This window comes from Arvicola amphibius, chromosome 4 (genome assembly GCF_903992535.2).
Source record: "Arvicola amphibius chromosome 4, mArvAmp1.2, whole genome shotgun sequence".
Lineage (NCBI taxonomy): Eukaryota > Metazoa > Chordata > Mammalia > Rodentia > Cricetidae > Arvicola > Arvicola amphibius.
The window spans coordinates 14,366,110-14,393,817 of NC_052050.1; the positions used below are offsets into that span (position 1 = coordinate 14,366,110).

At 43.4% G+C, this 27,708-nt stretch overlaps 1 protein-coding gene and 1 non-coding gene across 3 annotated transcripts; both read left to right on the forward strand.

Moving 5' to 3' along the window:
* The first annotated feature begins 1,447 nt into the window (after positions 1–1,447).
* On the forward strand, positions 1,448–21,758 carry Nol11 (nucleolar protein 11). Of its 2 annotated transcripts, none has more exons than XM_038328736.1 (18): positions 1,448–1,615; positions 3,227–3,340; positions 3,420–3,476; positions 6,028–6,176; positions 7,720–7,777; positions 8,411–8,555; positions 9,242–9,430; positions 10,353–10,429; positions 12,159–12,282; positions 12,615–12,700; positions 14,362–14,436; positions 14,797–14,978; positions 16,759–16,884; positions 17,033–17,284; positions 18,209–18,287; positions 18,751–18,843; positions 20,663–20,770; positions 21,136–21,758. In XM_038328736.1, the coding sequence occupies exons 1-18, from the start codon at positions 1,475–1,477 to the stop codon at positions 21,250–21,252; spliced, it is 2,172 nt and encodes a 723-aa protein (XP_038184664.1). In that variant the 5' UTR covers positions 1,448–1,474; the 3' UTR covers positions 21,253–21,758. The 2 variants fall into 2 exon arrangements, with proteins under 2 accessions (XP_038184664.1, XP_038184665.1); XM_038328737.1 differs by having other exon boundaries at positions 17,093–17,284.
* LOC119813760 lies at positions 14,071–14,177 on the forward strand. Its single transcript, XR_005285221.1, has one exon. It is a non-coding gene; the product is annotated as a U6 spliceosomal RNA (small nuclear RNA).
* Positions 21,759–27,708: the final 5,950 nt, after the last annotated feature.

Consider the following 27,708-nt stretch of genomic DNA (forward strand, 5'->3'; position numbering starts at 1 on the left):
ACTTTTAGGCCATCTTGGCTATGTAGAAAGATTTGGTGTCAAAACTAGAACAAATAAACACCAGCCTAGTGATACAGACTACTAGATAAGTTCCAGGCCAGCCTGGGCTACAGAACACCCTGTTTCAAACAAAACAAAAATAGAAACAGTGTATTATGTATGTATATAAGTGTGTATGCATATACATACATCATGTAACAATTTGCTCAAACTGAAAGAGCACCTCCAAAAACTCTCTAGGAGGGACGGAGGATGCACGAGGCTCCGGGGACTCAGAAAGTAAACAACACTTACAAGTCTAAGCAAGCTGAAACCTCTAAGCCCCTTCCCCAGAGTTAGACAAGCAGCGAACTGACCCACTTGCCTAGCTGCCTGGAAGAGAGACTTATGTGATTCTTCACCCACCTGAAGGGAAAGGAAGCCTGGCCAAAGTTAGTCGGCACACAGCACTTCATATTTCACTTTGTGACAGCGTCTCCCAGTAGCCTAGGCTAGCCTCCAACCTGTTGGTTATCCTGCCTCTGCTTCCCAAGGGCTGGACACAGCCTGCTAGAACTTCGTTTTGTTTTGTTAAGACAGTCTCTCTATATAGCTATGACCGTCCTGGAACTCTATGTAGACTAAGTTGACTTCCAATTTACAGAGATTCTCCCAGCCTCAGCCTCCGAAGTGCTGGGATCAAAGGTGCCACCACACCGGGCTAGATTTCTTTTTTTAATCAAAGGAGTTGGAAATTTTGATAATCTGCAAGAAACTTCCCCACCGATTCAGAAAGAAAGAAAGAACAGGAAAAATAAACACCCCTGGGGACTAGACATCTCTGGAGGATTCTTGGGCAAGCGCGATTAGGCGTTTAGAAACAGTACCTTGAGAATCATCTGCAAGTTAAATATTTTCCCCCCTCTGGCTTGTAGTGGTAGGGCTTCCTAGAGTTTACTTAGCATATTTTAAAAATCTGTTTATTGAGCCGGGCGATGGTGGCACACCTTTAATCCCCGCTCTCCGGAGGCAGAAGCAGGTGGATCTGTGTGAATTCCATACCAGCCTGCTCGACCAAGTGAGTTCCAGGCAAGCCTGTTACCCAGAGAAATCCTGTCTCAAAACAAAACAAAAAAAAAAAAAAAAACAAAAAAAAATCTATTTATTGACACCAGGACACTTTCTAAACTCATCCTTCAGCTTCTATTAGCTGACGGGCAAAAGCAGGGAAGCAGATGCAAAGATTTCCGTCCACTCTGTGCAGCTGATCAGGGAGTCCGGGAGGCGTGGCCGCGGGGCGGAGCTTTGGCACGAAGTCCAGGCCCCACCCACCGGGCGGCGTTCGGCTGCTCCCTTTCCGCCCGCCAGGGGTCGCCGTTTGGCTCGAGTTGCTTTTTCTCCAGTGGCGAAAACCCACCCGTTTCGTGTCCTTTGCTCTCGCGAGAGAAAGCGCAAAGGCTGCTGGGAGGGATGCGCTGGCTGTAGGCCAGCCAAAATGGCATCCTTGGAAGAAGAATTCACGTTGTCTACCGGAGTCTTGGGCTCTGGGCCTGAAGGATTCCTAGGTGTAGAGCAGACTGACAAAGCCGACCAGTTCCTAGTGACGGACAGCGGCAGGACTGTCGTCCTCTACAAGGTGAGGGCGGCGGGAGCGGCCGGGTGTCTGTCGCCTCTGTCCGAAGCCGGGGGCGGGTGGCTCGAATTTCTCCTAGCTTGGGAAGGAAAGCCGGGAGCGGGCCTGACAAAGCCCCGTGGTCCCTCAGTGGAACGCCGAAAGAGGCTCGGAAGCTGTTTTCTGAGAGGACTGGCGTTTTTTCCGAGTGACAGGCGCAGTGTCTCGGTGCACGTGGGACGCGCTGGGAACCCGTGCCTCCCCTTCTCATCTCCCAGAGCCTGACCCAGGGGCTTTCTGTCCCACTGCGGTTTGCTTGCCGAGGGTTCGGGCGGAGATTGAGCGTCAGAGGGTGACAGCTGACCGGTAGAAAATGTTACCGCTTCACCCTCCGCTCCTTGATGTTTTTTGGGTTTGTCGGGAGGGGGTTGACAAGACAGAGTCCTTATTATTCTGAAAAGATTGGGAAATTCTGTTTTCACACTGCCAAACCCGGATTTGAGAGCTAGAACGTCGCAGTCTCACCCGCATTGCAGCCTGATTCCTGGCCCAGCACACTTAGAACCTTGATAATAGGAATCATTAGAAAGTAGGTAGGTTTTTAATCTGGCATTCTGAACAGTTTCTAGTGTCATTAAACAGATATCCACCTGCTGGGGACAGTCTGCCAACAATCCCCTGTACACTGTTGGTTTAGATTCCCTCAAACTGTTCTGTCTTTAGGCTCTCCGCTGATTGGGCAGTTTCTGCAGAGGAATACAGTAGGTGATGGGAATTGAGTGGACTGGACCCCACTTACACCAACCTAACAGGTGCCTCTGTTCCACCTGTAATCAATACATTTTTTAATGTATCATTGTTTATAAACAATGTCTAGAATGAATTTGTTTAGTTTTAGTGAAGAGTTTTGGGAATGTTTTGTTTAGTATTTGAGACCAGTCTGGCTTTGGATTTGCAATTCTTCTGCCTCAACCTCCCCAGAGCTGAGGCTACCACCATGCCTAATTTTTGCTTGTGTGTTGTTTTTAAAGAACACGTTTATCATCATAGCTGTTATTAAGTGTACATATAGTGAAGTGTATTTACATTACATATTTACATTAGTATACAGTTGTCACCTGTATCCATCTCCAGAACTCTTCATCTTATAAAACTGAAAATCTGAACACATTAATAGTTCTGAGGGTTGATGGGGTAGCTCAGCTGTTAAAGGCACTTGCCACCAAGTCTGATGACCTGAATTCAGTGCCCCAGATCTACATGGTGGAAGGAAAAGGACTGACCCCTGAAAGTAGTTCTCTAGCCTCTGAACTCATATGTGTGTGTGCACACACGAATAAATACATACAAGTAATTAAAAATACATAGTAACTCTCTATGCTGGAAGTTGAGGCCAGAGACTGGAGTTTGAGGCCAGCCTAGATGACACAGAAAGACCATCTCCAACAAATAAGAAATAACTGTCCTCCAGCCCCTGGTAGCCCACTCTGTCCGTCTTCATTGTTTTAATTTAGGTACTTCATAGATTAGGAGTCGTGTTCGGTACTGTCATTAGGTGGCTTCTTTTCTTGTTTGGTACATCTAGTTGTTCTAATGTCTAAAGCTGAAGTCTTGAATTTTGTATTCTTTCACCAGGCTTCCGATCAGAAACCCTTGGGCAGCTGGTCAGTGAAACAAGGTCAGACTGTGACATGCCCAGCTGTGTGCAACTTTCAGACCGGAGAGTATATAGTGGTACATGACCATAAGGTAAAGTTAAAAGTGTATTAGTGTGTATAACATGTACATAGGCTATAGAGTGCTAATTAAAATGTACTTTGATTTTAAGGTTTTGAGAATATGGAATAATGAAGATGTAAACCTGGATAAAGTATTTAAAGCTACGGTAAGTCTTTATGTTTTCTGACATATTTAATTATTGGTGAAATGGAATAACTCGTAATCTCACGTTTGTTATTTATTATATTGCCTCTGGGCAAAGGAGCCTGTGACTGTAGAGTTTTCCCTTCCAGCTTTTTTTTTTTTTTTTTTTTTTTTTTTTTTTTAAACTTTATTAACTTTATTTCATGCGCGTTGGTATAATGATGTCAGATTCTCTTGAATTGGAGCTACAGACAGCTGCAAGCTGCCATGTGGGTGCTGGGAATTGAACCCGGGTCCTCTGGAGGAGCAGTCAGTGCTCTTAACCACTGAGCCATCTCACCAGCCCCTCCAGCTGTTTTCTTATAGGTCATGATAACTATCTCAGTTCACCTATTAGTAGGTTAGAAAATGCGGCTTTATTATCCCATAAAGACTGATGGTTTAGATAGTTCACGAACAGCGCTGGAGACAACTCTACAGTTAAGAGCATTTGCTGTTCCTGCAGAGGACTGGATTTCACTTCCCAGCACTCATGTGATGACGTACAACCACCTGTAACTCCACTTGTAGAGAATCTTGATGCCTTCTTGGGCCTCTGTAGTCTTCTGCCTACACATGGTGCATACACATATACATACACATAAATCACATAAATGTTTTGGTTTTGGGTTTTTTTTTTTTTTTTTTTTTTTTTTTTTTTTTTTGGTTTTTCAAGACAGGGTTTCTCTGTAGCTTTGGAACCTGTCCTGGAACTAGCTCTTGTAGACCAGGCTGGTCTCGAACTCACAGAGATCCGCCTGCCTCTGCCTCCTGAGTGCTGGGATTACCACTGCCCGGCTACACATACATGTTTTAAAAAATAAATAATGATTGGTGTTTGGAATCTACAAACCTACAAAGTTTCTATATTGTACATTTTAAGAGCAATATGTAATAACCTAAAAAAACAATAATTAGGTATTTATATTCTGCTAGTGACCTAAAGTGTGCTAACTTTTCTTAGTGATAAAAATTAGGATCTCAAAAAAAAAAAACCAAAACCATCTCATGCTTTTTTTTTTTTTTTTTTTTTTTTTTTTTTTTTTTTTTTTTACTGAGCATTAGTATTTTGCCTGCATATCTGCCTGTGTGGGGGTGCCAGATCTCCTGGAACTGGAGTTACAGACAGTTGTGAGCTGCCATGTAGATGCTGGGCATTGAACCCGGGTATTCTGGGAGGCCAGCCAGTGCTCTTAACCATTGAGCCATCTTTCCTGCCCCCATATACTTTTTTTAAAATGATTTATTTATTTGTATTTTATGTGCATTGGTGTATTGTATGTATGCCTGTGTGGAAGCATCAGATCCTTTGCAACTGGAGTTACAGACAGTTGTGAGCCACCTTGTGGATGTTAGGAATTGAACCTGAGCCCTGGAAGAGCAGCCAGTGCTTCTAACCTCTGAGCCATCTCACCAGCCAGTCCTTGGTGAATACTTTGAATCCCAGCGCCCTGGAAGAAGAGACAGTCAGATCTCTGAGTGTGAGGCCAGCGTGGTCTTTGTAGGAAGTTTCAGGCCAGCCAGGGCTATGTAGTTATACCCTGTCCAAACTAATTTCTATTTCTAAATGTCTAACCTACAAACTAGTGTGTGTGTGTGTGTGTGTGTGTGTGTGTGTGTGTGTGTGTATGAAATAATTAATGCATTTTGGGCTAGAAAGGTGGCTCAGTGGTTAAGAACACTGGCTCTTCTTCCAGAGGACCCTGGTTCAATTTCAAGCACTTACGTGGCAACTCACACCTGTCTGTAATACTAGTTTCAGAGCTTCTGACATCCTCACACAGACATACATGCACGCAAAATGCCAATGAACATAAGCTAAATGTTAATTATATGTAACTGATAAGTTTTAGAACCCTGAGTGAGACTGATTCAAGTCCAGTAGTGATGTCGCATAGACTCTTGAAATTTCTGTGTTGTTTCCTAACAGTGTGGAGAGGTTAGCTATCTCTCACCCTTTGTTAGGCCTGGCAGCCAGAGCCTTACCTGTCATCTCACCAGATGAATTTTTGATTTGTCTTTTCACTGCCTTTGGGGCTGGGGGTTAGCTCAGTGGTATAGTACTTGCCTAGCCTGTCCAAGGCCTAGGTTCAATTTACAGTATTAAAAGTGGGACAGACACAGGGTGGTGGTAAACTGTTAAAGATAATAAATCTTGCTGGACAGTGGTGACACACACCTTCGATCCATAACTCACGATGCAAAGGCAGATGGATCTGAGTTTGAGGCCAGCTTGGTGAGCGTGTCAGTCTGTCTCTACCTATGTCTGTAGTGTCCCGTGTCGTCCCCCACCCCATCCCCACCCCCCGTCTTAACTATGTAAGACTGGCCTTGCTTCTGCCTCACAGGTGCTGGAATTAAAGGTGTGCCCTCCATAAATAAGTCTCTTAAGACGTCTTTTAGGTGAGGTGTGATGGCACATGCTGGTAATGTCATATAATGTATAATGTCACTTGAGAGGCTACAATCATGAGTCCAAGGTCAGCCCGGACGACATAGCTAGACGCTTTCTAAATACTCGGAACACTTTCCAGCTGTCGGCGGAGGTCCATAGGATCCACTCAGTACAGAGGACAGAACCACTGGTGCTGTTCCGAAGAGGTGCTGTTCGTGGGCTAGAGGCCTTGCTTACAGAGCCTCAGCAGAACATTGAAGCTGTCATTCCTGATGAGGAAGTGATCAAGTAAGTTCCAGTGCTTGTGAATGAATTTCTACCAGTAGAAAATGTGCTCTGCATTGCTTTACTGCATTCTTTACTATGTTTAAACATGGTTTTGCTTAGAAACATAAAGAGCTGTGATATAATTCAGTGGTGTATCCCTGCTTAGCATATCTGAAGCTAGCATTAGTCTCTGGAAAACCAAGACAAAATTATCCTAAGTAAGTCCCACTTACTGTTGGGTATAGTACTAGGGAGACAAAGGCAGTCAGAGCTCTGAGTTTGAGGCCAGGCTGGTCTGCATAAAAGGTTCTAGGCCAGCAGGAGCTACATAGTGAAACCCTTGCTTTAAAAACAAACAAAGCAGGGCTGGAGAGATGGCTCAGAGGTCAAGAGCACAGACTGCACTTCGAGAAGTCCTGAGTTCAATTCGCAGCAACCTACACGGTGACTTAGAGCCTTCTTTAACGAGATTTAGTACCCTCTTCTGATATGCAGGCAGAACACAACATACATAATAAATATTTAAAAAAAGAAAAGAAACTGGACGGTGGTGGCACAGGCCTTTAATTTCAGCACTCAGGAAGCAGAGGCAAGTAGATCTCTGAGTTTGAGGCCAGCCTGGTCTACAAAGCGAGTTCCAGGACAGCCAGGGCTGTCACACAGAAACCCTGTCTCCAAAAAAAATAAAGAAAAAGTGAAACAAAGCAAAACAACATTTAGGAGACTTAGCAAAGCCTCCAAGTGCCTGTGAACCTGTGAGGTCATAGATGATATGGAAACAACCATAATCCCGGTCAAATGTCAGAGACCTGGATAGTCAGCTATTTCTGAATTAAATGGATAAAACTAAAAGTACAAGCTCTTTGGTTCTATCATATTGCCCAACTGCCAAGCCACGGCCCTTTCCCCTGAAGAGACCATTCCTTGGTAGCAAGAGGTGATGGTGGTGCTTGCAGGCCTCTGCTTTCATACGCTCTGGACGGATGGTGAATAAGTAGCTCTTTTGTGTGATGGTCAGACAGTCCTTGACTCCCCATCTCGCCCTTGCTTGTCACTCTGTCACATTCCCTGTTCATTTAACTTGTGGCCTCTACCTGGTAGAAACTAAATTCCTGAAAGCAAAGACGGTGCTGAGCAAGTGGACCCGTGCATTCCTCTAAGGTGTGAGCGGCTGTTAGGAGTGGGTGACCTTTGGGTTCAAGTCACCACTTTGACACAAGCTGGCAATGCTGCTCTGGTCATGGGTCTTTTAGCTTCCTTGTGGCTTATTCTCTGTTGCTTGTAAAAGGCAGATAAGGTTCTAATGTTATCCTAAGAATACTAGTTCCCAAAGTAATTCTGATGAAGGCAGGACGGAGGACTCGGTTTTCATTATTGCCTAGGAAGTGTAACAACATCCATTATCTCCAGAAATGCATTTGACAAATGACAACTCTTAACTACTGAAGTAGGGGTTCTCTGTTGTCCTGGCTCCAAAAACACTATAATAGTTATTTAAGTTTAATTGGTAGATAACATTTCTCAACTGATTTTGTGTTTTCTAATTTTTCTTTCTTTTTAAAAGGTGGTCAGAGTTTTTCATGGTATTTAAGCAACCTGTCTTAATTTTTATTACTGAAAAAGTAAGTGACATCTTTCATTTCTGGTCTTTGTTACATTTTTAAAAAGTCACCTGTGTTATTTTCAAAACTAAAGTGCAATTTTACTATTTTAGAAGTTCTTCCTTTTGTGACATTAAAGTGCTAGTTACAGCTATCTGTATCCCTGAACTAAACCAACATTTTTTTTTTAGCAGATTAATTCATTAACCTTATTTTTATGGTATAAGAGCCCCCTGTGAATGAAGCTGGGTAGTGGTAGTGCATGCCTGTAATCTCAGAACTCAGGAACTTGATGCAGGAGGATGAAGAGTTTGAGGTTAGCATGGGTTACATAGTGAGACACTGTCTCAAAGGACAAGGGGTGAGTATGTAGCTCAATGGTACAGCTCTTGCTTACCAAGCATAGCATCTCTGCAGTCTTCAGTAACCTGGAACTCACTGTGTAGACCAGGCTAGCCTGGACTTTATTGCATTTTTCTTGTCTTTGCCTCCCAAGTGCTGGGATTACAGGTTCATGCCACCACACCCAGCCTGGGCAAGAAGCTTTTTAAGTATTTATTGAAGTAATTAGAATGGAGCAATAACTTGTCATTTTGATACTTAACTGTAGTTAGTTGGACTGGGAATATTTACAAAACAACTTTTTTCTTGCAGCATGGGAATTATTTTGCTTACGTACAATTGTGCAAATCACACGGCTTAAGCAAATACACACTCTTACTTGGAGAAGAAGAAAAATCTATTAAACAAAATTTTACTGCACGTGTGGATGGGAAATTCATCTCCCTGGTGTCGTTGAGTAAGTTTTCTTTAATAACAGAGATAGTCATGGAAGGCTATTAGAGGGTTGTGTACATTACAGATTGTTCTGCAGTTTTCTCCCTCGGCCATTTCATATGACTTTTTTGCTAAATTTACCATGGACAACAACAAATAATACAAATAATACAAAAGAAAGGTCACGTGTAGCTAAGGCTGGTCCTTGTGATCCTCCTGCCTCTGGCATCCAGGTGTTAGGATTGTAGAGGTGTGTGTAACCATGTTTCTGTGCTGCCAGGTATTGAACTCAAGGCCTCATACATGGCAGGCAAACACTTTGACCAGTTGAATTACACTCCAGCGTGTTTCCCCCCACCCGTGCACATGATTCAGCATGATGTAATGTGTGTTCTTGTGTGCATGGTCCTCGACTCCCATTTTGAGTCAGAACTACTTGAAGACAGTTCTCGCCTCCATCGTGGGGCTCCATCCCACTCAGGTTGTCAGGTTGGATGGCAAGTGCCTTTACATTGCAAACCATTTTACTGACCCACTCACAAAAAATTTAATATGTTTGTTGAGAGAATGCATAGAGCGATATGATTGTTCAAAGTTCTGAGTTATTTATAGATTTGTAGTCTTATAAACACCCTAATACATTTAACTACAGTAGATACAAACTGTCCTTTCCCCATTACTAAACAATAAATACTTGCTTTCCAACAGGCTCTGATGGGTGTGCATATGAAACCTTGATACCATTATATTCCAATGACACCGAAAACAATCAGAGGTTAGGTAGAGCACTGATGCTCAAGGCAGTTGTGTCTGGTGGTGCTCGAAATGGTACTGCCATCACCATGCTGGATCAAGACCACGTAGCAGTCCTGGGACCTCCGCTTCCAGCTTCTAAGGGTAACTGAAGTCGCCTAGGAATCAAACTTAGCTTTTAGCCTCCAGTCTCCATCATCTTTCTTTGTTTTCAGCAGAATCTTTCTATGCAGCCCGGGCTGGCCTTGATCTCAGGATCCTCCTATCCCAGCTTCCCAAGTGCTGGGATTGTGGTTGTGTGCCACTGTGCCCAATGCCATCTTTCAGTTCATGAACTCTTTAATTTCTGCTAGCAGAATTTCATAATTTATACTATACCTTCAGTCATTCCTTCCTTGGTTAAATTCTTCCTTTAGATGCTAATAAAATGCTTCCTTTCCAATTTTCCTTTCTGGGCTGTAGAAACACAGCTGGTTCTATATGTCATTCTTTTTTGTTTTGTTTTGTTTTTCGAGACAGGGTTTCTCTGTAGCTTTGGAGCCTGTCCTGGAACTAGCTCTTGTAGACCAGGCTGGCCTCAAACTCACAGAGATCCGCCTGCCTCTGCCTCCCGAGTGTTGGGATTAAAGGCGTGCGCCACCACCACCTGGCTCTATATGTCACTCTTCTCCCTGCAGCTCTGCTAAGTTTTTTATTAATGCATCTCTGCATGTATGTGTGTTAGCTTTGCCTTTATTCTCCGGGTAATACTGACTTAATGGAGGGCAAGGACATATTTCTTCTCTAGTCTAAGAGTTTGGTGCTGATTTGTAATTGGTAGAATTCAGTGGAATTCTTTCTTGAATGTTGTTTTAATTACAAACTGAGATCTGCTATTGTGACCTTCTAGGGCTTTTCCACTCCTTTCTACCTACCCTCTGCCTCACTTGTTTGAATTCCTGTGGCAGTCACTCACTTGTATACATGAAGCAAACTTATGTATTCACCTCTGCCTCTGTCCTTCATGCCATGATATCATGTGTTTCTATTTAGGTCTGTTTCTGAACTTTTGTATCTTACATTATAGAATGCCTTTCCATATGGAACATAAAGTTTCAAACACTACAGACATCAAAAGAGCTGCCACAAGGAACCAGTGGGCAAGTAAGTTTGATTTTTTTATTTTTATTTTTTGTTGGTTGATGGGTTTTGGTTTTGTTGTTTTATTCAGATTTGAGTTTGAGTTTTTGCAAGTAAGTTTGATTTTTTTTTTCTTGGTTGATTTTGGTTTTGTTATGTTCAGGTTTGGGTGTGGGTTTTGCTTTTGGTAAGGTGTTACTCTGTAGCCCAGGGTGGCCTCAGCATTACAGTCCTCTTGTCTTGGCCTCCTAAGTGCTGGAGTTATATATGTTCGCCATCATGCTGTTAATTGTTTGGGTTTTTTATTGAGAATCTTCTGACGAAAACAAGAATTACTTTTTGGTTTTTCAAGACAGAGTTTCTCTGTGTAACAGACCTGGCCATCCCATAACTCACTTTGTAGACCAGGCTGGCCTCCAATTCATAGAGAGCTGCCTGTCTCTGCCTCCCAAGTGCTGGAATTAAAGATGTGCACCACCACCACCTGACTTATAATTTATTTTTTTACTTAAGAGATTACATTTGGTTGAGGTTTTATTTTAACATTTTCTATATACTTAAGACTTTCATTTGTTTTGTTTTTGTTGGTTGGTGGCTTTTTTGAGGTTTTGCTGTAGTCCTGACTGCTGGAACTTGCCCTGTAGACCAGGCTGGCCTTGAACTCTGAAATCCGACTGCCTCTGCCTCCCAAAGGCTAGGATTAAATGCGTGTGCCACCGTTACTGGAGTTTCAAAGCACTAAATTACACCTAATTTTAGGTCAGAGGAGAACAGTTTGGTTTTTAGCTCTGCTTTCATTTTTGCTTTTTATTTTTGTGTATTAAACAATAACCTAAGGTATTGCTATTCCTAATAAATTGACCTTTAAATGTTACCATGGAACTATGTAAAGAATTAAAATTTTCAGGACAGTGGTGGTGCACACTTTTAATCCTAGCACTCAGGAGGCAGAGACAGGTGGATCTCTCTGAGTTTGAAGCCAGCCTGGTCTTCATCCAGGACAGCCAGGACTATATAAGAGAAACCCTATGTCTGGGGGAAAAATAGAAAAAGAATAGCTTTTGTTGTTCTGAGATAGCTTGTGGAATTTTACTGTTACATGGTAAGTTTGAGTTAAAGAATCAGACTAGTGAGCAGTGGTGGCGCACACCTTTAATCCCAGCACTCGGGAGGCAGAGACAGGTGAATTTGTGTGAGTTCGAGGCCAGCCTGCCCTACAGAGTTCCAGGACAGCCAGGGATGCACAGAGAAACGCTGTCTCAAAACAACAACAACAAAAAAGTCAGCGCATGAGTCTATCAGTGACTGGATGAAGACGGTGCTGTATATTACATTGTGGAACTTGGTTCATAGAGAAGAATGACATGTCATTTGTAGGGAAAGTAGATGGAAGTTTTTAAAAAATCAGAATTTCCTCTCGTGGCTGAATTTAGACTTAGCTGTGTATAAGACATGAGAATTTAGCAGAGATGATGGAAAGAAGAGAGAGAGAGATTGGGGAGCAGGAGAGCGGGTGAGACAGTAAACAAGGATCCAGGGCAAGTGATTTTGAATGTATGTGAAATATAATGAAACCCATTATTTGATACAGTGAATATGTGCTAATAAAATAAGGTACGGGCCTTTGTCAAGTCAGATCTCCGGGGAAGGAAGGAAGGAAGGAAGGAAGGAAGGAAGGAAGGAAGGAAGGAAGGAAGGAAGGAAATGGATATATATATATATATATGCTGACTTTTTAAAACTTCTTTTTCAGCTCTGGTATCATGGGGAAGCATTATTTATGCTGCATGGAAAATGTCTAACTGTGATTCCATACAAGTGTGAAGTGTCGTCTCTGGCAGGCGCTCTCGGAAAGCTCAAGCATACTCAAGAGTCAGGTTAGAACCTCTCTACTCTTTTTATCGACACAGACAAATTTATTAGTTCCTGGTTTCTTTTTTCTTTTCTTTGGGTTTTTCTAGACAGGGTTCCTCTGTGTATCTCTGGCCGTCCTGGAACTCACTGTGTTGACCAGGCTGACCTCAAACTCACAAAGAACCACCTGCCTCTGCCTCCCAAATGCTGGGATTAAAGGTGTGCACACTACTGCCTAGTTTAAAGCCTCTCTTAAATTGTGTATAAATTTAAATTGTTTTCTTTTGTTGTTGTCCTTTAATTTGATGATGTTAAGTCAGAATAGTCCAGTAATATCTGTTTTGTGTTTCTGCAGGCACTCCTTCCATGCCCCATTTTGTAAACTGGGAAGCATGTTCAGGATATGAACCCGAGCCCCACAGCGCAGAGCAGTCGAGGACTGTAAGTCAGTAGCTGGCTGAGGAATGCTGGTGGGAATGTAAAGTTAAACGGGAAGAGCTGGCACTGCCTTCACCCTTCATGTTTGCTTACCTCTTTTTTTGTTTTGTTTTGTTTGTTTTTGTTTTTTTCGAGGCAGGATTTCTCTGTAGCTTTGGAACCTGTCCTGGAACTAGCTCTTGTAGACCAGGCTGGCCTCGAACTCACAGAGATCCACCTGCCTCTGTCTCCTGAGTGCTAAGATTAACAGCATGCACCACCACCGCTCAGCTCATTGTTTTTAAATATGTATTTATTTTATGTTTATGTGCCTAAGTATATATGTGCTTTAGATACATGCAGGAGCCAGCCAAGGATGAGATAGTCAGATTCCCTAGAACTGGAGTTATAGGTGGTTTTGAACTGCCATGTGGATGCTGAGAACCAAACTCAGGTCCTCTGCAAGTGCAGCAAATGTTCTCAGTGGTTATACTGAGCTATCTCTCCAGCTCCAGTATGTGTTAATATTTAAAGATATGTGTGTTAATAAACTAAGTCCCAGATAGGAAACTAGGCCAGTTTTCAATTAGCAGTAATGCCCTTCTCAGTAGAGAGGTTTATGAAAGCTGGATGTGGTGGCTTGTACCTCTGATTTCAACACTTAGGAGGCCAAGTAGGGAGGATTTGAAGTTTGAGGATAGTCTGGGCTTCATAATGAGTTGCAGACCCACCTAAATTAAAAAAAAAAAAGAAGTCTTTATCTCATTTCAAAGTTGTAATAAAAGCATTTTATTTATCATTAAGCTTTTTTTTTTTTAATACGTGGTTGGGGTAGAGAGATGGTTCAGTAGTAAAAAATGCTGTAGCTCTTGCAAAGGACTCAAGTTTGGGTCCCAGCACTCATTTTAGACAGCTCACAGCTGCCTATAGCTCCAGCTCCAGAAGACCCAGTGACTTTGTAGGTAACTCTCCATTTACACATACACTGAAACTCATGTTGACGTATACTTAAAGGGAAAGTCTCGGAGCTGCAGAGGTGACTCGGGAGTTAAGAGTGCTGCCTGCTCCTAAAATAAAAGACCAGGGTTTGTTCCCAGCGTTCCTATGGCAGCTCAAAGCCATCTGTAGCTCCAGTGCAGGGATCTCACTTCTTCTTCCGGCCTCCATGGGTGCCAGGCACTTAACATGGTACGCTTGTATAAATGCAGCCAAAACACCTGTGCACAAAAAAATAGAAATAACTGGGCATGGTGTCTCATAACTTTAATTCCAGCACACGGGAGGCAGAGACAGGTTGATCTCTTTGAGTTTGAGGCTGGCCTTGTTTACATTGTGAGTTTCAGAACAGCCAGGACTATATAGAGAGACTCATGTCAAAAAATTAAAGCTCTAATGTGCTCGCTTCGGCAGCACATATACTAAAATTGGAACGATACAGAGAAGATTAGCATGGCCCCTGCGCAAGGATGACATGCAAATTCGTGAAGCATTCCATATTTTTATAATAAAGTGTTTAAATGCTAAAAAAAAAAATTAAAGCTAACTAAAATTTCTTTTAGAATAAATCCTTAACATAAGTATTTTTAAGTGTATGGTCCTACCAAGTATACTAATTTGTTGTATAGTCCTCTAAATTTTTTATGTGTCTTTTACATTTTTTTGAAAATGGATTTATTTTCTTACAGCTAAGGAAAAAAAATACTGAAATAAATTTACAGCCAGAAGTTCCAGGATCCAAACAACTTTTATCAATAATAAAGGTAAATTTTAAAAAAAAGATGGCTCAGTGGTAAAGGCACTTGTCTCACAGGCCTGCCCTACTCTGTCCTATCACAGGGCCAAGCAGCTTCTTTATTCATTAACCAATAAAAGCAACACATATGCAGGACTTCCCATACTGTGTGTGTGTGTGTGTGTGTGTGTGTGTGTGTGTGTGTGTGTGTGTGTGTGTGTTGTAAAATTTGAGTCACCTTATTTCAGTGGATTGCATTGATATTCATATTTTGAAAGAATGTTGTGCTGGCAAGTTTGTTTTTTGATATTTTGGGGGTTTTTTGTTGTTTATTCAGAGTGACATTTCTTAATGTATCGGACTAAATTCTTTAATTTTGCCCTTTCAGAAAGGTTCAGAAAAACATATTGAAGTCGAACTGCGTAAATTTTTGGCTAAGTCAACACCTGACTTTCACACTGTAATTGGAGATATAGTAGCAGGACTTCTGGAAAGATGTAAAACAGAGCCATCATTTTATCCCCGGAACTGTCTGGTGCAGCTCATCCAAACGCGTGTGCTTTCCTACAGGTACATGTGTGTCCCCACCTCATATTCAGCATTCTTTTGAACTTGTTCTTTGTACTTGTGACTTTTTTGTGTGAAAGTAGTTCCCGAGGAGGTGGCTCACTGAGTAAAATGTGAGGACTGGAATTCGACCTCCTAGAACCCACATAAAAGTATGATGGGGGCTGGACAGTGTTGGCGCACGCAGAGGAGGCATCTCTGAGTTTGAGGCAGCCTGGTCTATAAGAACTAGTTCCAGGACAGCTAGGACTGTTATACAGAGAAACCCTGTCTTGAAAAACCAAAAAAAGTATGGTGGGGTATGGCAGCCCACGTAAATCCCAGTGCTTGAGAAGTGAAGATAAGCCCTTGACTTAAGCTTTCCTATTGTCCAGTGTAGCACAAAAGGTTTCTTGTTACGAGTGTTGATCTCGGGCTAGAGATATGGCTCAGAGGTTAAGAGCTCTGTTTGCTCTTCCAGAGGACCTGAGTTCAATTCCCAGCAACCATATGGTGGCTCACAACCATCTGTAATGAGATCTGGTGCCCTCTTCTGGTGTGTGGGCATACATGCCAGCAGCACATTGTATGCATAATAAATAAATCTTTTTTTTTTTTAAAAGAGTGTTGATCTCTTTAATAGTTATAAGTTGTTTCTCAGTAGCAAATTAAATGATCACTTTTGAAATTTCCTCTATGAAACAAACTAGTCTGCTATTGCTCAGTTCAACTTCATATATGTTCTCAGGGTGTGGACAGAATGAAGCCATATTCCTGGTCAGAATCCCACACAAACGGCCTGTAGTCCAGTTCCTCAAACATCTCTTGTTCCACTGTCTACTTCTCTCAGCATTGCTGTTTTTAGGGTCCCACCTGAATGGCATCTTGAGCTCTTTTCAGCACTTAACTGTTTCTTGAGCCCCAAATACCAAACCACATTGTAGCCTTAAAAAGTTCTAGCAGCCTGAGAGTCACATAGGTTCCCACAGCAGCTGGGGAAACTAAGACAGGGGTGATGGTACGTGCCTGTGATTGAGACACTTGGTGGGTCACAGCAGAGAGAGGGTGAGTTTGAGACCAGCCTCTTCTTTAAAAGGACCTGGGTTTATTTTCCCAGCACCCACTTGGTGGCTCGACCATCTGTAACTCCAGTACCTTGGATCCAGTACCCTCTTCTGATTTTCATAGACAGCAGGCATACATGTGGTCACACTGTTTTGGTTTTTCAAGACAGGGTTTCTCTGTGTAACAGTCTTGGCTGGCCTGGAACTTGCTTTTGTAGACCAGGCTGGCCTCAAATTCACTAAGATCTGCCAGCCTTTGCCTCCCAAGTGTTGGAATTAAGGGCAAGCACCACCACCACCCAGTTGTGGTCACAGACTTATATGCAAGCAAAACACTCATAAAATAAATTATTTAGTCAAGTGGTGGTGGCACCCGTCTTTAATCCCAGAATTTTGGAGGCCGAGGCAGATAGATTTCTGTAAGTTTGAAGCCAGCCTGGACTACAGAGCTAGTTACAGGACAGCCAGGGCTGCACAGAGAAACCCTCAACAATATTAAAATTAAAATTAAATAAAATTAAATTAATAAAATAAATAAAATTAAAAAGAACAAAAATTAAAATAATTTTTGTTCTTTTGTTTAGTTTTGTGTGTGTGTTGTGTGTGTTGTTTTGGTTGGTTGGATTTGGTTTTCAGGACAGGGTTTCTCTGTGTAGCCTGTGACTGTCCTAGAACTGTAGTCTTAATTTTTTTAAATGATTTTTTTTTAATTATAGTAATTGTCTTATTTTTGATCTCAGCTTGTGCCCTGGCCTGATGGAGATTGCTCTGGAGCACACAGATGTGCAGATGTTACAGCTGTGTCTGCAACAGTTCCCTGACATCCCTGAGTCGACCACCTGCGCTTGCTTAAAACTTTTCTTGAGGTAAGTTAGAACCTGTGGTCTCATTCCCGTGATATCATTGGAATCTGTGACTTATTTGACTTCTAAAATGTTTAATTCTTAGAAAATAAACTTTCAGAGGTTCAAATAATGAGAAGAATTAACCTCTTGCTTTCAATTAACATCGTAGCATTGGTGATGACTGTCTTCGAGACATTAATATCAATATGGAGTCAGTTTTTGATTATAGTGATACCATACAAGATGAGAAAAAGGAAATGGAAGAACAAACTGAAATTGTTCAAAATGGCTTCAGTCCTGAAGACAGTAGCTGCAGTAAAGACAGTCAGCAGTTAAATAAAAAGCCTGGAGATGAAGCAAAGGAGACCGTCTCTTTCCCCGTGACCGCATGTCCTGTGGCCCCAAAGCGAGCGGCTCTGCTGTATCCTTCCAGGTGGTTCCGTTGCTCTGCTGTCAGGGGTATAGTTATATGCCAAGCAGTAACTAAGGCATGATTCAGTTTTTTTCCCCAGGTTTTTTCAGTGTCTGCTTGAAATGGATTATATTCGATGCTGCTTTCAACTAATTTATTAAACCCATTTTTTCTCTATCTCCCCAGTCCCATTAATCGTGTGTGTGTGTTAGAGTGGATCATTCCCATAGTCTTATGCATACTTGTCAAACTCTACCTTTAAGCTACCTTCTGTCACTATTGATGTCTGTTTTCTTTTTTTTTTTTTTTTCTTTTTTTTGGTTTTTCGAGACAGGGTTTCTCTGCAGCTTTTTTAGAGCCTGTCCTGGGGCTAGCTCTTGTAGACCAGGCTGGCCTCGAACTCACAGAGATCCGCCTGCCTCTGCCTCCCAAGTGCTGGGATTAAAGGCGTGCGCCACTACCACCCGGCTTGATGTCTGTTTGAGGGTTCTTTTGTCATTTTATTTGGTTTAATTTTGTTTTGCGATGTGGCTCACATAGCCTTGGCATCCTCCTTTCTCTCCTTCTGGAGTGCCAAGATCGCAGGTGCATGCCACCATGTCTCACTTGCCTGTTTTCTTTCTTTTTTTTCTTCTGTTTTCTTAATTAAGAAGATAAAATACTAAGAGCTAGAGAGATGGCTCAGTGGTTAAGAGCAGTGACTGCTACTCCAGGGGACCCGGGTTCAATTCCCAGCACCCACATAGCAACTCACAACTGTAACTCTAGTTCCAGGAAGTTAAACAGCCCTCACATAGACACACATGCAGGCAGAACACCATGCACATAAAAATAAATCATTAAAAAAGAAAAAGAAGAGTGTTGGTGATTAGACCTCTTGTAAACCAGGAAGTAAACTACTCGTAGCAGTCCTTTTCCTTTAGTCCTGAGTAGAAATGCAGTTCTCCATTCAGCATACAGTGAGACCTTCCTCCTGCCGCACCTGAAGGACATCCCCGCGAAGCACATCACGGTAAGTGTTCTGCACAGACTGTACATTTTATTTCTGGTCTAAATTGTGCTGCTTAATTCTGAGCAACTGGTAGGCCATCCTAATCTGTGGGATACGTTCATAAGCAGAAGAGAGGCCCACATGTGATGAGAATTGCTCCAGAAACCAGGGTGATTGGGGTGAGAGACCTTGCTCCAAGGGCTGCCCTGCTGGCAACCAGCTTACACCATCTTAGGTTGACATTGAAAGGACTCTTAAAATAACTGAATAAAGAAGAGAAAAGTTCTCTTCTGATCTGTTTTTTACTGACCTACCTCTTAGTGGTAACAGGGACTCCATTTTACCCACTCTGTCCCCCACAGCCTCTCACGTTTGTTTGACGTGTAATTTAATTGAGCAGCATCGTAAACTTTTTTCTGCTCTCTGCTGGGTTTACTTGTAGAGAACGTTCTGGTTAGTTGTGCTCCTGTTTTCCCTCCCACAGCTGTTTCTCCAGTATTTGTATTTCCTCTATCTGAAGTGCAGTGGCAATGCCACCATGACTCTTCCTGGAGTAAGCCCTCCAACGCTGAGCCAGGTAAGACAACTTTTGCCTTTCTACAGAAGCCTTGGCATACAGTGTCAGCCTTGTCGTTCTGTAACCAAGATGGGAAGACGCCGCCTCCTCCCTTGTGCACGTCACTAGATTGGAGAAGGCTTACTCCGTTCAATAGATGGATTTCTAGATTCATAATTACAGATTACAGAATCCCAAAGTCATCTTTGTAGTGGAACGTTTCTACAATATCAAAAAGGTTTCAAAAGTAAACTTTGGGACCAGGTGTGGTGGCAAATACCTTTAATCCTAATACTCAAAAGTCAGAGCAGGTGGATCTCTATGCGTTTCAAGACTAGTCTGGTGTTGGACCGAAGGCTGGGCTGAGAGGCCAAGGCTGATGGGGACCAGAGCGAGTTGCCAACTGCGGACAACCATAGTGAGAAGAAGCCTTCCAGAGTGAACGGGGCTGCTCTGGATTTCCCAAGAAAAGGAAGGGATGTGTTTTATGTTTACACAAATCTGGAGTTTTAAAGCCAAACCCACCAGAAACCACTCTGCCATCAGGAACTCCTGAAGGTCTCATGCTCAGAGCAGCTGTAGGCACTCAGATCAGGGGATTACAAGAAATTCAGGATCTGGGGTCTCACTGCTCCCAGCACTGTACCACTGGATAAATAGACACCCTCACCAGCTCTGGGAACTGCCAACAGTCGAGTCCCTCAGGGGGACTCGTTAATTGTGCCATTAATATTTTAATATTTTTAATATTTTTCTAGGCAAATTTTAATTTTTTGTGCTCTAGGATGCCACCACTGCCTGGCTGTGTTGTTTTGTCTCTTGTGAAAAGGTCTCAGCGTAGCCCAGACTGGCCTGGACTCACACTGGCCATCTTCCACCACTGAGGAGGATGGGAGCCACCGCAGCCAAGAACACAGCCTTCTAACACAGTGCAGCCTGCGGGATTAGATCTCATGTGGCTTTCCTCTCACTGACTGATGTTGTCCTCACAAAGCATAAAAGCGGGAAGAAAATATTTATGCTTCATAGAAGTTACTCCATCTCTAAACTGAATGTTCAGACTTCCATAAGGATTTGTTTTTCTAACCGTGGTGGTGGTGGTACATTACCTTTATTCCCGGCGCTTTTGGGAGATAGAGGCAGGCAGATCTCTGATCTATATTGTGAGTTCCAGGACAGCCCGGGCTACATAGTGAAATCCTCTTTCAGGAGAGATAGCTCAGCGGTTAAAAGCACTGGCTGCTCTTCCAGAGATCCAGAGTTCAATTCCCAGCACTTTATTTTTTTGTTGTTGTTGTTTATTTATATTTTATGTATGAGTACTCTGCAGGCCAGAAGAGGGCACCAGATCTTATCATAGATGGTTGTGAGCCATCATGTGGGTGCTGGGAGTTGAACTCAGGACCTCCTGAAGACCAGCCAGTGCTCTTAACATCTGAGCCATCGCTCCAGCCCCAATTCCCAGCACTTTAATTGTGGCTCACAACCATCTGTAAATGAGATCTGGTGCCCTCTTCTGGGCAGAACACTGCATAATAAACAGACACTGTATTCAAAATAAACAAATAAGTAAGTAAAGGAATAAATAAAATAGTGAATGAGTGAGTGAGTGAGTGAATGAAACAAAGCCTGGCAGTGGTAGCACACTTCTTTAATCCCACCACTTGGGAGGTGGAAGTCTAATCTCTGTGAGCTGGAAGACAGCGGGGTCTACAATGGAGAGGTCCAGGATATTCAGGGCTGTTACACAGAGAGACCCTGTCTCAAAAAACCAAAAGGAGAAAAAAAGATTTGTGATGAATTTGAATTAATGGACTAATCTTTTTGTATTTATCTCCAGATTATGGATTGGATATGCCTACTTCTAGATGCTAATTTTACTGTTATCTTAATGATACCAGAAGCAAAACGACTCTTGCTTAATCTTTATAAATTTGTGAAATCTCAGGTTTGTGTTTATTTAATTCTTTTCAGTTAATTATTTTATTCTGACTGGGATGATGTGTTTGGGTGGGAGCACAGTGTGTCGGTCAGAACACTATATTAGATGGTAGTTCTCTTCTCCTGCCCTGAGTTCCCAGGGGCCTTGTCTTGTGCCTTGTCTCAAGTAATACCTTGTTTGTTTGTTTTTTAAAAAAACTAGTTAAATATAACTATAATGCATATACCTTATCTTTAATATCTGGTTATGTCAAGATGGGAATCGGCTTGTGATTGATTCCAGTCCAAAAACAAAAATGTTCCTGGAAAAGCCATTAGAGTATGTCGTATGTAGAGTATGGTAAAGTTACTCTGGGTCTTTCTCTTCTCCAGATTTCTGTCTATTCCGAGCTCAACAAGATTGAAGTGAGCTTCCGGGAGCTGCAGAAGCTGAGCCAGGACAAGAGCAGCAGAGGGCTGTACTCCATCGAGGTGCTGCAGCTCTTCTGACAGCAGCGGCTCCCCACGGCTCTTCAAGGAGTCCTCTCTTTATTTTTATTTTTTTATTTGTTTTGGTTTTTCTGGGACAGCATCTCACCATGTAGCCTGGTCCTGGAACTGGATATGTAGACCAGGTTAGCCTCAAACTCACAGAGATCCACCTGCATCTGCCTCCCAGAGTGCTGGGATTAAAGGTTGAGCCATCATGCCTGGCCTGATGGAATTCTTTATGTGAATCCACCTGTTCATCCAGGGAAGAAAATTTTGGTTGCATCCATCATCCCTCGGTGTCTAAAGAGAAGTGTGACTTCCTAGGCCATCACATCACCGCTGCAGGGTTCCCACAAACCAACTCTCAGTTGTAGACATCCCTGGAAGGAGATTATGGAAGTTTTTTAAATATAGGATTGAGCTGATTTTAAGTAAACTTATTTGTGTATTGATAAAAGTCTATAATTTCTTATCCATTTGGAGAATAGTTTTTCTGTTAATAAAAGAAACAGACCCTCTCTGAAGAGTCGACCCAGAGTGTATTTCTCCGTCAGAGCCGTTCCAGCTCATCTGTATCTGGCTCAGAGGCCATGCCACGTGGAGGAGCCCTTAGGACTCCCAGCCAGCCTGGTGCCTGCTGCCTCCTGCTGTTTCTCCGTCCTTCACCTGCTGCCAGCCTTCTCCTTGCTCGGGGCTGGGAAATTCCCTCTTCCAGTGTCATGTCTCATGAGCTGTATGACAAAAATCGGTTTCTAGGGTCTCATTCCCAAATAATGAAACAGTCTCCTGAAAACCTGAAGCCAGTGAGAGAGCTCAGTGTGTAAATAGGAGTACGAGCTTTGCAGGCCTCTTGACCGGATTCAGTCCCTGGAGTCCATGTCGAGCAGGAAGGAGAGAGCCAGCCTCACTGAGTTCTCTGCCCTGCACACAAGCACCAGAACCTACACACCACACACACACACAACTGTAATTCCCAGCACTCAGGAACAAAAGCTCTATGGGTTCAAAGTCAGCTTCATCTACAGAGTAAATTCCCGAACACCCAGAGCTACATAGTGAGACCCTGTCTCAAACCCTCACCCCAGTAAATAAATTTTCTTAAAAAATAGAAAATCTTTGAGTTGATTGATGATAGGTGAGTGTTTTCCACAGCTGGGTTAAGACAAGTCAGTCGGTCTGATGCTAGAGCCCATGCACACAGAGCCTTGGTCATTGGTGCTAGGAAGAGCACAGGATGACTCCTGTGCTCTGACGCAGTGGTGGAAACAGGTCCCCTCAAGCCATCGCTGGTCTCTGTGTGAACTTAAATAGTTGTACAATGTGTCTGGAATTTCAACTATTAAGGCTAAGGAAAGGTAATCCTAAATTTGAGACTGCCCTGGACTACATGGACCCCCGTCAGGAAGACAAAAGAGGTCAAATTAACTGATTGTTAAATGTCACGTTCCCTTTCTATCATGGCAGCTTCTGCTAGGCCAGCGTTCGGGTTTGTTTTGAGACTAACTGTAATGCTGGCAGCCCTGGACCTCGCAATATAACTAGGCTGGCCTTGAACTCAGAGATCCCCCTGCCTCTGCCTTGATACCCTGTGCAGGTGTCCTAACTTCACATGAACACCTGAAAATGGAAACCAGGCCTGTGGGAACTGCACTCACCAGTGAGCCTTCTCTGCCCGGGTTATAAACTAAGCCAGAAAACAAGCAGAGTTCCCCGAGGCAGTCGGTTTTTCATGACTTGTGGTTTGGTTGCACCTGAGGATAGCTTCTGTCGTGAAAATTAACTTGTCAAGAGTCAAACGGAAGCCAGGCATGGTGGCACACGCTGTAACATAGAGGCAGGAAGACCAGGGTCTCAGGATCACCCTGGGCTGCGTGTTAGGATTTTCAGAAAAATGAACCAAATAGAAGCATGCTCCTGATACTGTCACTAAATCCTGATGGGAACATTAATAATTTGGTTTATAAATATTAATGGAAGCAGATTACTGATGATTAAAGCAGCCAGGTTGTTTTCATGTAGGTGATGAAATGTAACCACCCTAGATAAGAACATGAATTACAGAGGAAGGGCCACTTGACTTTTAATTGCCTTTAAGTACTAGTTGCAGTTGAGGTACTAAATTTAGGAATTAAATAAGAATTTCATAAGGACGTGCAGAGACAGCACCTCGTAGGCTGATTCCTCAAAGCAAGGATTGCACCTTCCCCTTCCACAGGCAAAACACAGGGCTGTAGCTACCCCACAGGTGTGCAGCCAACAGCGGTCAGGCCTGGATGGTCGCTGCCTGGTTTGCTTCTCTGTTGCTGTGGGGAGGCACGAGCCAGGGCTGGAGAGGTAGCTCAGTGGTTTAAGGGCTTAGTTAGTGCCTAGCAACCACTTCAGGCATGCTCTCTGCTCACCTCTATGGGCAGCTCAAGTGCAAACACAGAATTGTGTGACAGAAAGTGAACTACTGGGGCTGGAGAGATGACTCAGCGGTTAAGAGCACTGGCTGCTCTTCCAGAGGTCCTGAGTTCAATTCCCAGCAACCATATGGTGGCTCACAACCATCTGTAATTTGATCTGGTTCCCTCTTCTGGCATGCAGACCGAACACTGTAATAATAAATAAATAATTAAAAAAGAAAAAGAAAATAAACTACTAAAGCACAAAGACATTCTGAGTCAAAACGACTTAGGGAAGGAAAGGGCTTACTTTATCTTATAGGTGACAGTCTGTCACTGAGGGAAGTTCAGGCAAGGGAGCCTGGAGGGACCCATGCTGACTCATGCTTAGCTAACCTTGTGTAGGTCAGGACCACCTGTCTTGGGTATGGTGCCATGCCTTGTGGGCTGGTCCCTCCATCAACATAATCAGACAGCCCCCCATAGGAGCCTCCAAGCTCACCTGATGCGAGCAGTTCCTGGGCTCATGGGACCTTCCTCAGAGGACCGTGGGTTCTGCCAGGCCGACAGCTAAAGCTTACTAGCACAGGCTGGAGCGGTAACTGGGGTCTGGAGTGAATCATCTGTTCCCATGCAGGCGGTGTGTTTTGTGCTCTAAACTTTCCAATTGCCAGTCACGTTGTTTTAGTAGCATAGAATAATGGGCTGCATTGCATAGACTTATTCTTTTTAACTTTCAAGAAATTCTTACTTTTTTTTTTAACTTGGGAGTGGGGTTGCTTGCCACAGTGCATTTAAATATGGGAGTCATGAGACCATACTAGGACTCTGTTCCGGGAATCCACCCAGGTCATCAGACTTGCATAGTGAGGGCCTGTACCTAATTGGCCATTTCAGTGGCCTATTTTGAACTACTTACTTTCCCTCCCCCACCCTCACCCCCACCCCTGCTTTTCAGACAGGGGTTCTCTGTGTAGCCCTGGCTGTCCTGGAGCTCACTCTGTAGACCAGGCTGGCCTCAAACTCACAGAGATCTGCCAGCCTTTGCCTCCTTAGTGCTGGAATAAAGGCATGTGTCACCACCATCTGGCTGTAATCTAGGTTTTAAACTTGTCTTTGGTTTTAAGTTTTATTTTTTATTTAATTAGTTCAGATTTTCATACCCGTGTTACAAGCCATGTAACACAAGCCACAAACACCTGTAACTCCAGCTCCAATGAATCAGACATCCTCTTCTAGAAAGGCCTCAAACAGGAAGGAGCATGCTTTCACACACATTCCTACTCTCCACACAGACACACACAAGAATTTTGCAGACAGGCATTGTGGCCCATTCCTTTAATCCCAGCACTGAAGAGGCGGAGGCAGGTGGGTCAGAAGCAGAGAGCTGGAGGTGTGGCTTCCCTGGGAGAATGCTTTCCTTGCTGGCCTGAAGCTCTCTGTTGATCCTAGCACTGCTATAAAGTATCATGGAGCACAGCTTAGCTGCACAGTGAGTCTGAGGCCAGTCTCAGGAAGACCCCATCTCAAACACTAAAAAAGGAAAGGGACTGAGACAGCAAGGTAGGGGATGGGGCTGCGTTATTCGAACTGAGTATTTACTGAACACCTCCCAAGGACAAGTTGATCTCCATGAGTTCAAGGCCAGCCTGGTCTACAGAGTGGTTCCAGGACAGGCTCCAAAGCTACAGAGAAACCTGGTCTTAGAAAAAAGAAAAAAAAAAAGTGAGAGGGTGACCCCTGCCTTTTCAGCATCGGTGGTGTTCGTCCTTGAAGTGATCTGATGACTCAGCTGAAGGAGAGTGAAGCAGCCTGACTGAATCAACAAGCTCCACAAGATGCTGGAGGCTGCCATGAGACTGCCAGGCTTTAATTTGCTAATTAACCTTTGCCGTCATTTCTGTTTTGAGACTTATCCCTCTGTATAGCCTAGGCTGGCCTCAAACTTGAGATCCTCCTACCTCAGTATCCAAAATGCTAGGATTACAGACGTCTAGCACCATGCCTGGCTTGCGAGTTAGCCTTCCTTTAAGGAGGAATCCTGGGACAGGAGATGTAGCTAAATGATAATTATTTGCCTCACATACATAAGAGTTTCTACTTCTCTGCTCTCTGTGCCGAACTTAAAGGGCTTCCCTCTGATCTCAGCACGTGGGAGGCAGGGACAGGCAGAGTTCGAGACCAAACTGATCTACAGAATGAGTTTCAGGGCCGGGCGGTGGTGGCGCACGCCTTTAATCCCAGCACTCGGGAGGCAGAGGCAGGCGGATCTCTGTGAGTTCGAGGCCAGCCTGGTTTACAAGAGCTAGTTCCAGGACAGGCTCTAAAAAAGCTGCAGAGAAACCCTGTCTCGAAAAACCAAAAAAAAAAAAAAAAAAAAAAAAAAAAAAAAAAAAAAAAAAAGAATGAGTTTCAGGATAACCAGGGCTACACAGAGAAACCTTGCCTCAAAAAAAAGAGGAAGGAAGGAAAGAAAAAGAAAGAGAAAAAAGAAAGAAAGAAGGAAGGAGGGAAGGAAAGAAAGAAAAAGAAAGAAAGAGAGAGAGAGAAAGAAGGAAGGAAGGAAGAAAAAGAAAAAAGAAGGAAGGAAGGAAGGAAGGAAGGAAGGAAGGAAGGAAGGAAGGAAGATGTAGCCAGGCAGTGATGGTACATGCTTTTAATCCTAGCACTCAGGAGGCAGAGGCAGGTGGCTATGAGTCTGAGGCCAGCCTGGTCTACAAAGTAAGTTCCAGGACAGCAAGGGTCCAGTGCTTGGGAGGTGTGGGAGGTGGAGGCAGGAGGCTTAGGATTTCAAGATTATCATTGGCTACATAGTGAGTTATAGACCCATTGGGACTTGTCCCTCAAAGAAATAAAACTGCAACTTAACAAGTAAATAAAATTGAAATTACCAGCAATTGTGATGGAGCATGTTTTTTGTTTGTTTGTTTGTTTGTTTGTTTTATGATTTTGCAGCTCCTGGGTTGTATTAGTTCCTTTCTCTGTGGCCTTGAGAGCATACTCTAACAAAAGCAATGTAAGGGATAGAGGGTGCCCTTTTAGCTCATAACCTAAGGCCAGGTGTCACGGTGGGGAGGTCAGCAGGAACTCGGAGCAGATGGCCACATGGCATCCACAGTCAGGAACAGACAGGCGTGTGCTGCTCAGCCCCCTTTCTCCATAGACACAGGAGCCCTTGTTCAGGATAACCCCACCCACAATTAAAATGGGTCTCCCTGCATCAGCTAACTTGATCTGGGTGATCTCACACAGGCAAGCCCACAAGCCAGTCCTAGGGTGGTCCTGGGGGGGGTTGATTCTAGGTCCTGTCTAGTTGACATCCATCACATGGGAGGAGTTTGCTAATGCCCCCACCCAGAGTTTGGTCACTGTCTTTAATTAGGGTTTCTGAGAAGAGACACAATGACCACGACAACTTATCAAGAGAAACATTTCACTGAGGTAGTGGCTTACAGTTTCAGAGGTTTAGTCCATCATCATGGCAGGGTGTATGGTGGTGTGCAGGCAGACATGGTGCTGGAGAAGGCACTACTTCATGTTGATATTCAGGCAACAGGAAGTAGACTGTCTCACTAGGCAGAGCTTGAACGTATATAAGACCTCAAAGCCCACCTCCCCAAGGACACTTCCTCCAACAAGGTCATACCTCCTAATAGTGCCACTCCCTTTGGGGGCCATTTTCTTTCAAACCATCACAGTCATTTTGTGATAACTCAGATTTCATTTTTCTGTCTTTGAAATATGAACCTCACGTTTATACTGGAGACCTTAACTAAATGTCCAGTTTAGCATACTGTGATCTGTAAGCCAAATCCACTTAATGTTTCTTAAAGATTAAGGAATTAGAGGGACATAAACATGCCTTGTTTTTTTGTTGTTGTTTTTTGATTTTGTTTTTGTTTGTTTTTTACAGGGCTGTCCTGGAACTCGCTCTGTAGACCAGGCTGGCCTCAAACTCAGAGATCTGCCTGCCTCTGTCTCTCGACAGCTGGGATTGAAAGTACGCTGCCCAGTTTCACTAAACTGATTTTGATCATGGTGTTTACCAGAGTAACAGCAAGAAAGAAGGGCACAAGGTTTGAAACAGAAA

What these genes read in the sequence shown, in the direction of transcription:
- Nol11 (XM_038328736.1), top strand. Translation starts at nt 1,475, where the DNA reads ATGGCATCCTTGGAAGAAGAATTCACGTTGTCTACCGGAGTCTTGGGC. An exon ending in TAATTTTTATTACTGAAAAA is followed by an intron (nt 7,778 to 8,410) that starts GTAAGTGACATC and finishes TTTTTCTTGCAG; the next exon opens with CATGGGAATTATTTTGCTTA. An exon ending in TCCCCGCGAAGCACATCACG is followed by an intron (nt 18,288 to 18,750) that starts GTAAGTGTTCTG and finishes TCCCTCCCACAG; the next exon opens with CTGTTTCTCCAGTATTTGTA.